Genomic DNA, 12466 nt, shown 5'->3' with positions numbered 1-12466 from the left:
GCTTTGGACGTCAACTACTCGGCCACCCAGTATATTTATTTTTAATTATTTAATTATAACGTGCGTCAGTTGTATATGTATGGATATATTCATATTTATTTATTTATAACCGCTTATTAAATGCTCACAGTATACCTTTATTTATGTATGGTGTGTGTGGATGATGCAGCTGCTGTACTCAATAACTTTAGTATTAATTTACATTTACTTTTTGACTTACTCGTGTAAGACATTGACTATTTGACGTTTGAGTGTGCCTGTTGCATCAGTTTACAATTTACATATTATATTGTAATTTGAAATGATTTGTAAATCGATGTACTTAAATATAAATCTTGATATAAAAGAGTGGCAATGAGTTTCTTGCTACTTCTTCTCATTAGCTCAACCCTTTACGAAGTGGCGGTAGATTCAATAAGAAAAATATTTTATTTATTTTTGACATTCATAAGTGTCATTTCCGTGACCTATGTGAATAAACTGTTTTGATTCGATTTGAGCATGTCGGTGACGCGAACCCATAAGTACCCAACCAAAAAGTGGCCAACGCGGCTAAATAAGTTTTCACTTCAATACTTAATGCCGTCTCCATTAAGTTAAGAATCCGTGACACGGCTTAGCTCGGAACTGTGAGTTCGGTCACGTCTGCCACTCGCTAGGAAGGGCCTTGGTCGTGACCTAATATTCCTCGTTTTGTGGTCGATAGATAACACGGCATTTGTTACGTTTTGCGAGTTTCGGTCAAATCTTTGTGCCAGTTTCGAACATTCATCGTCTATTGTAGGCCGCTTGGAAAGAGAAAGTGTAACATTTTTGCATTGGCAATGAGTTTGCATGAGTATTATACAGTATGACTGGTAATATCTACGATAGTCTAGGACGTGATATTTGATCAATTTGTTATGTTTTTAAAGTGATAACCCTCACTTCTAGGATACAATACACAAACAAAATATTATGAACGTTGCGGGACTCGAACCCACGACCTCTCGCGTTACGTGCGAGTGCTCTGTCAACTGAGCTAACCGTTCGGGTGACGTATCGTCATAAAAATCAAAGTATACAAGATTTTATAAGCTAACGGTAATGAAACTGCAAACCGTACTGATGCAACAGGACGAGCGCGAGAGGGTGCAAGGGAAACGGGAGGAGGCTACACGTTCCAGCGAGGTCCTGAGATAATCTGACCGTAAAGATTTTATTTTTTATGGAAATAAGGGACGATACGAGCAGGACGTTCAGCTGATGGTAATTGATAAACCCTGCCCATTACAATGCAGTGCCGTTCAGTATTCTTGAAAAACCCAAAAATTGTAAACGGCACTACAATTGCACTCGTCACCTTGAGACATAAGATGTTAAATCTCATTTGACCAGTAATTTCACTAGCTACGGCGCCCTTCACACCGAAACACAGTTATGTTCACACATTGCTGCTTCACGGCAGAAATAGGCGCCGTTGTGGTACCCATAATCTAGCCAGTATCCTGTGCAAAGGAGTCCCACTGGTAATAAGAATATTAATATGTGTAAGAAGTAAATCAGTAGTAGAAGTACAAATTAAAAATAGACATCAGTTGATGGGACACGCAAGCTGCGGCGCCGCGTTATCAGACGTTATCCTTATCAATGGTAACAATGGCGTTTATCATCAATTACCTCGATATCAGTCCTCTGGTATTTGCAGCACCTGATATATGCGAAACTCAAATTGATTTAATTAAAACGGGATTAATTCAACGTATTGCCAAGGCTGCAATAACCCTCCCTTATATCGAGTATCTCTTCAATGTGCAGGCCGTATCAATTACCATCAGCTGAACGTCCCGCTCGTCTCGTCCCTTTTTGTCAAATAAATATGACATATTTAATTCTACCCTCACTAAACTTGATGATATCTAACTCGGAGTACGCAACAATAGTTTTGAATGACATCTTTAATTCTACCCTCACTTTGCTGAACTTGATGATATCTAACTCGGAGTACGCAACAATAGTTTTGAATGACATCTTTAATTCTACCCTCACTTTGCTAAACTTGATGATATCTAACTCGGAGTACGCAACAATAGTTTTGAATGACATCTTTAATTCTACCCTCACTTTGCTAAACTTGATGATATCTAACTCGGAGTACGCAACAATAGTTTTGAATGACATCTTTAATTCTACCCTCACTTTGCTAAACTTGATGATATCTAACTCGGAGTACGCAACAATAGTTTTGAATGACATCTTTAATTCTACCCTCACTTTGCTAAACTTGATGATATCTAACTCGGAGTACGCAACAATAGTTTTGAATGACATCTTTAATTCTACCCTCACTTTGCTGAACTTGATGATATCTAACTCGGAGTACGCAACAATAGTTTTGAATGACATCTTTAATTCTACCCTCACTTTGCTAAACTTGATGATATCTAACTCGGAGTACGCAACAATAGTTTTGAATGACATCTTTAATTCTACCCTCACTTTGCTAAACTTGATGATATCTAACTCGGAGTACGCAACAATAGTTTTGAATGACATCTTTAATTCTACCCTCACTTTGCTAAACTTGATGATATCTAACTCGGAGTACGCAACAATAGTTTTGACTGACATCTTTAATTCTACCCTCACTTTGCTAAACTTGATGATATCTAACTCGGAGTACGCAACAATAATTTTGAATGACATCTTTAATTCTACCCTCACTTTGCTAAACTTGATGATATCTAACTCGGAGTACGCAACAATAGTTTTGAATGACATCTTTAATTCTACCCTCACTTTGCTAAACTTGATGATATCTAACTCGGAGTACGCAACAATAGTTTTGAATGACATCTTTAATTCTACCCTCACTTTGCTAAACTTGATGATATCTAACTCGGAGTACGCAACAATAGTTTTGAATGACATCTTTAATTCTACCCTCACTTTGCTAAACTTGATGATATCTAACTCGGAGTACGCAACAATAGTTTTGAATGACATCTTTAATTCTACCCTCACTTTGCTAAACTTGATGATATCTAACTCGGAGTACGCAACAATAGTTTTGAATGACATTTTTAATTTTACCTTCATTTAGCTAAACTTGATGATATCTATCTCGCAGTACGCAACAATAGTTTTGAATGACATTTTTAATTCTACCTTCATTTTGCTAAACTTGATGATATCCAACTCGGAGTACGCAATACGCCTATGTTATGATATTTGAACAGCCAAAATTTAATCATAAGTTGGCTTTTTAAATAAAGATAAAGCGTTATAAAAGAATCATTGTCACATTTCCCAAAATTTACGCTTACCTACTACGCAAAGGCTATTTAAAATAGGTTGAACAAAGTTAACATTATTATCTATACCGGATGTAAAACAACTGCAGCCTTAAAGTGGAGGGTTGTAATTGGACCATGGTTCTGAATATATATTGGCACTGAAAAAGCGAGACAGTAAAAAGACAGATACATAAACTCATAAGATTTAACGTGGGAGAAAATGAGATAGTGTTTTGGTACCAGGCGTAGTGTCTTTCATAGAGATTGAAATCATGTGTTATCCTAGCAACATGTACCAGGACTTTATATGTAGTTTAGAGGTTCATGCACAATGCAGGTTTCACTTCTGATATGTGTAAAAAAAGCAATCCATTTTTATCATCTAATGATCTTTATTAATAGTCCCTAAACTTACAAAAAATCAAAGATCATCAGAAATGTATTTCGCTACAACGGCTGAAAGCATTAGAAACGTAGTACATTGCCATTGACCCCTACTGCGTAGGTACTTTACGTTGCATTACAATGCTGGCCATAAAACATTTTTCTGCAACTACAGAACTTTCTTGCTAAAATTACAATAGCCATGATTCAGTTATAGCTCTACGGAACCCTTCCGTATATAGTAATATAGTAAAAATGCATCGTGTAAGAGTTTTTTACTTTGCTTATAGATAAATGTTTTTATTCCATAAATGAAATGTTGACACATAAGGTTAAATTAAATTGACTTTAAAATATATATTAATTCTAGTCTTTAAATAATGACATTTAAAAATAATAATTATAATTTAAATTGACCTAAGTGCTTAAAATAAAGAGTTTGTTAATGTTAAATCAATTATAATAATAACTAGAATTATGTTAATAATAATTTTGCATGCCAGAAATGGCCGATAACATTGATACATTAAAACTATTTACATCCATTGTTACATGTTTTCTAGCAAAATAAAGGATTAATTAATTTATTTATTTAAGAAAATATATAATATATTCAAAATTTCCAGGTCGACAATATAATACTGAAGGCGAACAAAATGGCGAACAACGGGAAAATGGGAAACTACATCATCAATGGTCGAACGAAGGTAATTTAATATTTTATGGTTTTAAGGTAAACTCTATACAGTTGGCATCATTTATAATAAACAAGGACGAAAACGATGGAAAAATCTGCAGGCAAGATACTTGTCTGCGCGCGGTTCCGAGAAAGAAGAACACCTACCTTTCTAGCGTTGATTCTAAAGCAGATTTTGCACAAATTCTCACACCCTTACACACTTAGCCGTGCAATATAAAAAAAACAGTTAAATTTTAATATTATACAGAGCATTTACTTAATTATTTTTTATTTCCCTTACCTATATTGGATTTAAAATCACAATTATTATTTAGGAATGATAAGAAATGTGTACATCAGTTTAATTAGATTAGAAAATAGTTCTAGATTCAACCTGAAAATTTTTAGTTCGAGATACTATTACTAAATTTTCAAGTAATAGTTCTTTAGGCGTGTTTTGGAAAAATTATGGGATTGTATTTTTTGCGCCGAGATAAAGGGAAAAGGCTACCTTCCGGGATAACGATGGGAGGGATGTGGTGAATGCTCATGCATACCAATGCAGCCGCCTGTGTTGGTTATGTGAGACTCACATGAAACCCAAGTGCCTCCTCACTAAACACCACTTAAGATTGGCTTTGGGCAAGCGCATAAGCCTTCATCGAAGGCGACCTTCTCTTGGGGAGAGAGAGGTGCATGTGGCACTTCCTTGGGAGTATCCGCTGGATAAATTTACGCGCACACTGTAGTTTCCCTATTTTCCTACACGACAGTCGATAAATCTCGCTCTAGTTTTTATTTCTATATTCAAACATGTTATGTCACTGTCACTACACATACGTAACCATGGTAACTATGACGTCAGAGTACGACGGAGTTTTGTCTTCAAAATAGTTTTATGCTGCGAGATAAGGTGAATATTTGGGTTATCGCGTTACGTCTCATCAAGCAATTCGTCATATCATATATATAATAGTTATCGAGTTATTTTTGGCAAAAGAGGTATACAACTTCTAAACAGTTCGATATATGACTAGAGAGTGCCTGACTATAGTCGCGAGATGACACTTTTCTAATGTGATTGGACCAAATACCGTCCTTAGTTATATTTGTCCACCAAATAATTAGAAATTTAGTACCTACCAACGCCTTGTGACAAAGATGGTAATGTATGTTTATTTTCTGCTCACAATTTTTTGTGATAGAGAACATAAATATGGTAGCGGTGATAGTAATGTCTTTCATAGCGGTTGAAATCATGTGTCATCCTAGCAAAATGTACCACGACTTCATATGCAGTTTAGAGGTTCATGCACAATGCAGTTTTCACTTCTGACATGTGTACTTTGTACGCACGCAATTTTGTGATGAAAAGATGGTATAGTAAGTTTTTTTCCTGCTCACATTTTTTTACAATAGACTTCGCTGCGCGCGCGCGGGAACAGGGATGGAACCTTGTCAGCGAGTAGTCAACAGTTTGCTAATGTTAATTTTGAATTGTATTCCTGGAACTGATGTCACTAGAATCAAATGGCGAACTGTTCGCATCATATCGAGCAAGCATTATTTAAAAAAAATTCATAGGTTTTGTATTTACTTTCATATTATTTTATAAAGCAACAATTATTGCTGTGTTAAGTATTCATTATTTATTCAAAGAGTCACCCTAAAAATAAATTTACCATTACGCCAATAATAACTATTATTATAAATATGAGTGAGCAATATGTAGTGAGTATGATTATTGCCTAATCTGATTATTTGAAAAAAACTTTGCATTAAAAATATATTGAGATTATTATTTTATGATGCAGCAAATATCATAGTAAAATTAATATGAGGTCATTTGGCGCCATCTAATGTGTATGTTTAATTTGGACACAATCCTACATCTATTTCTATATTCGCACGCTGTTATCGGTGCCAATGTTTGTTGTGTAGGGCTGTTTAGAACGTCGATAGTTTGCCGCAGTGTTGCCAAATGACTGGGTAAAACTGCAAATTACCCTATCAAGTTTTCAAAGCAAATAAAAAAATATGTTCTTATTAATTAAATGCAGAATTAACTGACAGGGAGGAGTAATTTTAAACTTGGAGTAACTTTAAACCGCTTTTATTAATAAGACATTAAGTGAGCATGCATAAAATGGGGAGTTGAAATAGAATATGTAAACTATACCTGCTGTGGGAAAGCAGACAGCTGTGATTATTGTTGTTACAAATAGTACAAAAATGCAAACTAACAAAGAATTTCAAGTATAGAGTAATACAAAACATAAAGTATTGTGGTATTATCGTATCGCTATCCTTGAAATACGAGCGCCGTATCGACTGAGATAAAATACTACACTATACGTTGTACAGTTATTTTAACTATACGTCGGGCATCCCCGCTGAGTAGAAGCTCGCGCATGCGCATTACGTAGAACGGCGTACGTGACAAACGGCATGGCGGCGGGAGGGGGCGGGCCGGGGGAGGGGAGGGCAGTGTAAACATTGCAACAGTGCTCGGAACCCACGCTCTCCGTGTTTACAAACTCGCTGCAAACTGTTACAAACCGTTCCACTACCTAGGCCAATGTCAGAACCTTAGAAAATTTATACGTCTAGATAGAGTGTCTTGCTGTTAGACATAAGACAACCGATAAAAACTGGCCAGGTTCTGTACTATAGTGTGCGTGACAAGCTACGTCTTACACTCGCGATTTGTATGACACTTTGTGTTAGTGTGCGTGCATTGCTCAAAATAGAGGTTAGCTTTAAACCCAACTTTTTCGACGTATTCAGATGTATTTAGAGAATAAATGATCAGAACTAAGGTCAGAACCCGACGGAACGACAGACTTGTCGTACACAAATATAATGTCCGCGGCTTCGTCAAAATTATTCAATTTTACGTTATTAGCCTGTAGCTTCAGACAGTTCATTGAAAACTCTAAAAAAAAAATTTGACCTCTAACTGTCTCTTTATTGTGAGCTGAGTCGAGAATTGATTTAACAAAAATCGATTTGTACTAGGGGTGCCAAATTGTAGATTTATGATTTATAATAAGCGTTTAAGTAGGTACTCATTTAAAATTTATGAAATTGCCGTTCTGGCCTACTGGCTACTTTGGATTGAAAATAGAATCTTATTGGAAAAAGACTACAGAGAGAAACTTTTTCACATGACATCTAGAAAAAACTACATTAAAAATGTACCTACACAATGTGAGGTAATAGCTTAAACACATGGTCGAATTTGGTACGGCCGGACCATCGGACAGTCCGGTCACCGGCGAGTGTGGGTAAACGCCTCACACAATCGGTCCGCCGTCGTATTATCGATTATTATCGATAGTAATAATATTGTGCGATAGACAATGCGACATACCATCATATATAGTCCGCTACCAGGAGGTCTACTCGCAAAATCGACAATGATGCATTCGGAACGATACGATAATACCCCGAATATATCGCAACTATCCTACTCTATCAAATGTTCGAATTCCTTATCGTTTATCGTAACCATTTTTTTTTATGGAATAGGAGGACAAACGAGCGTACGGGTCACCTGTTGTTAAGTGATAACCGCCGCCCACAATCTCTTGCAACACCAGAGGAATCACAGGCCTTTAAGGAAGGTGTACGCGCTTTTTTTGAAGGTACCCATGTCGTATCGTCCCGGAAACACCGCACAAGGAAGTTAATTCCACAGCTTTGTAGTACGTGGAAAAAAGCTCCTTGAAGACCGCACTGTGGAGGACAACCACACATCCAGATGGTGGGGATATCCTAACATGTGGCGTGTCGTGCGTAGGTGGAATTCGGCGGCAGGAATCAGGTTAAACAGCTCTTCGGAACACTCCCCGTGATAAATGCGGTAGAAGACACACAATGAAGCGACTTCTCTACGCAACGCCAAGTGATCCAGCCGTTCACAGAGCACTGGGTCCTCCACAATTCGAGCTGCTCTACGTTGCACTCGGTCAAATAGATCGAGCTGATACTGGGGTGCGCTAGACCAGAGATGACAGCAATACTCCATGTGTGGCCGGACCTGCGCTTTGTAGATCGCTAGAATGTGGGCTGGCTTGAACCGTAACTAATATTTTGATTTTTTTACGATGTTAGTGTGAATGTGCAAACCTGTGCTATGTCGCTGTTAAGTGTCAAAAGTCAAAACATAGTTTAGACACAAAGGACCATGCCAGACTCTACCCCACCAATTTACATCATTTGTACAAAATGTATTAAATGTTTGTATTCAAGAATTATGTAATGAATTGAATATGACCATTCTAAATTGAATAAATAATACAAAACTTGCGAATAAATAAAATGTAAAAAAAGTAACTCAACTCTTCTCGTCGACTTCCTATGTTTCAGGCGGCCATTTGCATTACTTTTAACGATCACTAAAACCACTTAAATTACTTGGTAGTGAAAAAAAATATGTTGAATAGGTATGTGATTAAAGTTTAAATATTTGGTGTATGTTTATTTATTTAATATACACCAAAGGGCTCAAGAAATTAACTCCACAATCAAATTAAAAGCATTACTACAACATAAAACGATAATAGCAACGACAGTCTAGAAGGTGTCGTTGAGATAGTCTTAAAAGTGACGTTGATTATTTGTCAAATTCGAATATTGGTCTCTGACATTTTCAACTAAGAGTAGGGTTAGGACCGATAATATCGAATCATGTTTCGTTCGTTCAATCATCGTTTCGACATTGAATATGATGTAACTAAGAGTAGGATTCGACACGACTAATGCCACGATATATCGAATATCGATTTTAGGCGTAGGCCTCCAGACCGCGTCCGATGTTTCGGCCGTACAAAATCCTATCATGTGTTTAGGGTATTACATTTTCAATTGAGGATTCCGGCTTAGAACTTAAGCAGCAGAAACAACTCGCAATATTAATTGTTGAACTAACCAATTGGTTATATACCTTTGGTTAATGATAACCACGTTAACACATAACATTTCAAAATTATTAATAACCAAGGTTTATATACCTTTGGTTAATGATCGCACCGCACGTTTACTGTTGAACAAACTTTGATTTGTGTTCAAAACAAAGTTGAATGAAATTTGAAGAAGATGTTATTATAAGTACTCACAATATTGACTCATTTACATCAAATAAGCTAAAATAATAAAAGTAATTAAAAAAAACTAATAAATACGCTTTGGTTGAAAAGATAATGCTTGAAATCTGACGATAGATATTATTTAGTAACAAATATCTTATTATGAAAATTGAAAAATTGAATAATATTAGCAAATTAATGTATTGTCATCGGTCCTCGATAAATCTACGAAGTTTGAACGAAATCTGGCCGTTTAGAGTGGGTCAAAATCGCGCCCAAATGAGTCGGTTACAAACAAACATACAGGTGAAGCTAATAAGAAGCGTGTAAAAAAGCTTGAAAAGTGAGTGTTTAAATGACATACAGAGAGAAACACTCGTATGTTGAATAAGTAACGTTAAATAGTATTACTAGGGCATCATCACACAGGATGCTAGTTGTCCCTAAACATTATACATCTGCCTTCAGATGTATCTTTCGTTATAGCGCGACTCAATGTTGGATCAACTTGCCTCCACCCCACCATTGCGTGACCTCAGTACAATTTCAAACTTTCAATAATGTAATGATGAGTCAGATTGGCCAGCTGGCCATTGCGCTAAAATAACACACCTCAACAGTACTTAGGTTTGACTTTTTCTTTGTTTTATTATTCAACATAATATTATGTCTGGATAAATATTAATAATTGCCTGATAATTTATTACTCAACACCGCGACGTCAAGCGTCAAATGGAACGTCAGTGCTGCGACCAATTGTCACAGGTAACCCGAGTACCATCCACTGACTTGAAAAGGTGCTTTTGTGCCTGTTTGATATTCACCATTTTGGCGCTCTTGGCCATGTAGCGAGAGTCTGCGGTACTGAAACTAGTGAAGACAACCCCAGCAAACATCGATGGGAAACTATTTACAAAAAAATTATGTAAGTACTTTATTACATTAACGAGATTAATTCAAAATGCAAACATACTTCAGAGTACTGTACGTTCCTTTGCAGCCATTTGTATTATACGTCAAAATTTGTTCTCTGTACGCTCGTGAGTCGTAGTTCAAATTGGCACAATAAAATTGCTGTCAAACATGGAACAGCCTGTCCAGTGGCATTTATACAGGTCAGTGGTAGCATCCCTTTTGACAAACACTGCCACACAGCTGCTATACTATAATTTGGAAAACTTATTTATATATTTCTTTAAGATATGTTCTAGTTTAATTTATAGTTTTATCGTTCTGTTTTTTTCTTAACATTTTTGTACGCATGTTTTATGTGTCTGTCAAATAAAAGGTGTCATTATTATTAATGTATAAATTAATAATCTTTAAGGCAATATGGCACTGTTGTTCTGTAATAAAAACAGTAAGAATATCATAAATACAATCTCGAATAATGTAACACCCTGTATACGAGGCCACCTCGCCTTGTGGCTTATCATTAATTTCGTATTGTTACGCGGCATAATTCGTAGAGCCGTTCTATAAATAAACATCGAATTGTGAATAGAAAAAATATCGACTTTATAAATATAGCTATCGAGAATAACTATTCAATTTTTCCCATCGAGTTGAAGTAGAAGAACAGTGTATGATAAATATTTCTCTGTTATAAGTAGTTTTGTGGCCTTTGGGTTATTATAAGTCCGTGTTAGTAAATGACAAGCTGGCTAGTAGGGTTTAATATTACTATTACTCTACTACTATTTCACGTCGGCGCGCGGCACACAGATAAACCATTAATTATTCAGTTCAGGTTTGATTGTGACAATGACAGTTGACACACGACTAAGGAAAAAAGTGGGCTTGCAGTGTCTTTAAGCACACTTTCTCCGTTCCGCTATCAGACTGCGAATGATATGTCTGTTGGACTGCATCACTGCTAAACAAAGGCCTCCCCCAAATACCGCCATGACGATCGGTCCTGCGCTGCCCTTACGCAACGTATTCCGACGATCTTGAGCCGATCATCGGTCCATCGTGTGGGGGGCCTTCCAAAACTACGTCTGTCGGTACGTGGTCGCCATTCGAGGACTTTACTGCCCAACAGCCATCTGTTCGTCGAGTTTCTCACTCTCACTTTAGTTTCGCAACCATCTGGGCTATGTCGGTAACTTCGATTCTCCTACGGATCTCCAGATTGTGATATTATTGATACGGCGCACAGATTAGCGATTTATATTAGTCTTAGTCCTACACACATGATTGGATTTGGTACCCCGGAAACATCGGACGCGCACTGCTTCACAGCAGTGTTGCCATCTGCTAGCATTACCCAGTTGCTAGACATTTTTCAAAATGTTGCTAGATTGCCAGTTTTTTTACGCCAAAAAGTTGCTAGACTAGCTAAATGTTGCACAATTCATTTTTATTTTCATCAATTCCAACATTGTTAAAGTTAAAAATGTCTAGTGTACCGGTGCGTACACCGGCGTACAATGACGTATCATTGAATAAAAAATAAATTAATCAATTAAAGAGGAAGTTGTCGATGGCTGGGGTTCAGTATATCCTTGATTTTGAGTATTTTTAACCCGTTCCTATTTTATGCAGAACATCTTTAGGCAAAACACAATTATTACCACTTTTTCTGAGGACGTCTCTAATGCAGTGGATGTCTCATGATGAAATGAAAAGATGCTAGAAATGTAGCTAAAAAGTTTAGCTACAAGTTTTATTAAATTGTGGCTGTATGTCACCAAATAATAGCTAGATCTAGCTATAAAGTTGATAAGTTGGCATCACTGCAGAAAAAGTTGCATAGTATGATAGTATGTATTGCTTCAGAAAAAAGCGCTGCTGTGGTAACTACCTAGCGGGCATCTTGCCTAAAAATGTCTCCCACTTATTGATTCAGATAAATAAACACTCGCATTAACCTTGATATGAGATCATCGCTTGTATTCTCTTGTTAAGGCGATGATACATGCCAGTGACCTTGATCATGCGGCGAGGGCAAGTGATCTGGGCGTACGAGTCGTATTAAAACTTAAAAGGTTAAATTACATTTTTAAATTATCTAATATATAAAATTCTCGTGTGAT

General features: G+C 36.7%; 2 protein-coding genes across 2 annotated transcripts in view; one reads left to right on the top strand and one right to left on the bottom strand.

The window, feature by feature from the left end:
• Positions 1-12466, bottom strand: part of LOC126966158 (tryptophan--tRNA ligase, cytoplasmic) — a 373239-nt gene that overhangs the window by 345523 nt on the left and 15250 nt on the right. The window lies entirely within an intron of this gene.
• The window catches only part of LOC126966148 (egl nine homolog 1), a 31330-nt gene that overhangs the window by 8147 nt on the left and 10717 nt on the right, over positions 1-12466 (top strand). Inside the window, exon 3 of the mRNA XM_050810092.1 lies at positions 4286-4366. Within this exon, the coding sequence (XP_050666049.1) occupies positions 4286-4366 (81 nt within the window). The remainder of the gene's footprint in view (positions 1-4285; positions 4367-12466) is intronic.

Source organism: Leptidea sinapis, chromosome 9 (assembly GCF_905404315.1).
Source record: "Leptidea sinapis chromosome 9, ilLepSina1.1, whole genome shotgun sequence".
Taxonomy (NCBI): Eukaryota; Metazoa; Arthropoda; class Insecta; order Lepidoptera; family Pieridae; genus Leptidea; species Leptidea sinapis.
The sequence above is the reverse complement of the archived record's forward strand: the minus strand, read 5'-3'. Positions and strand labels throughout refer to the sequence as shown.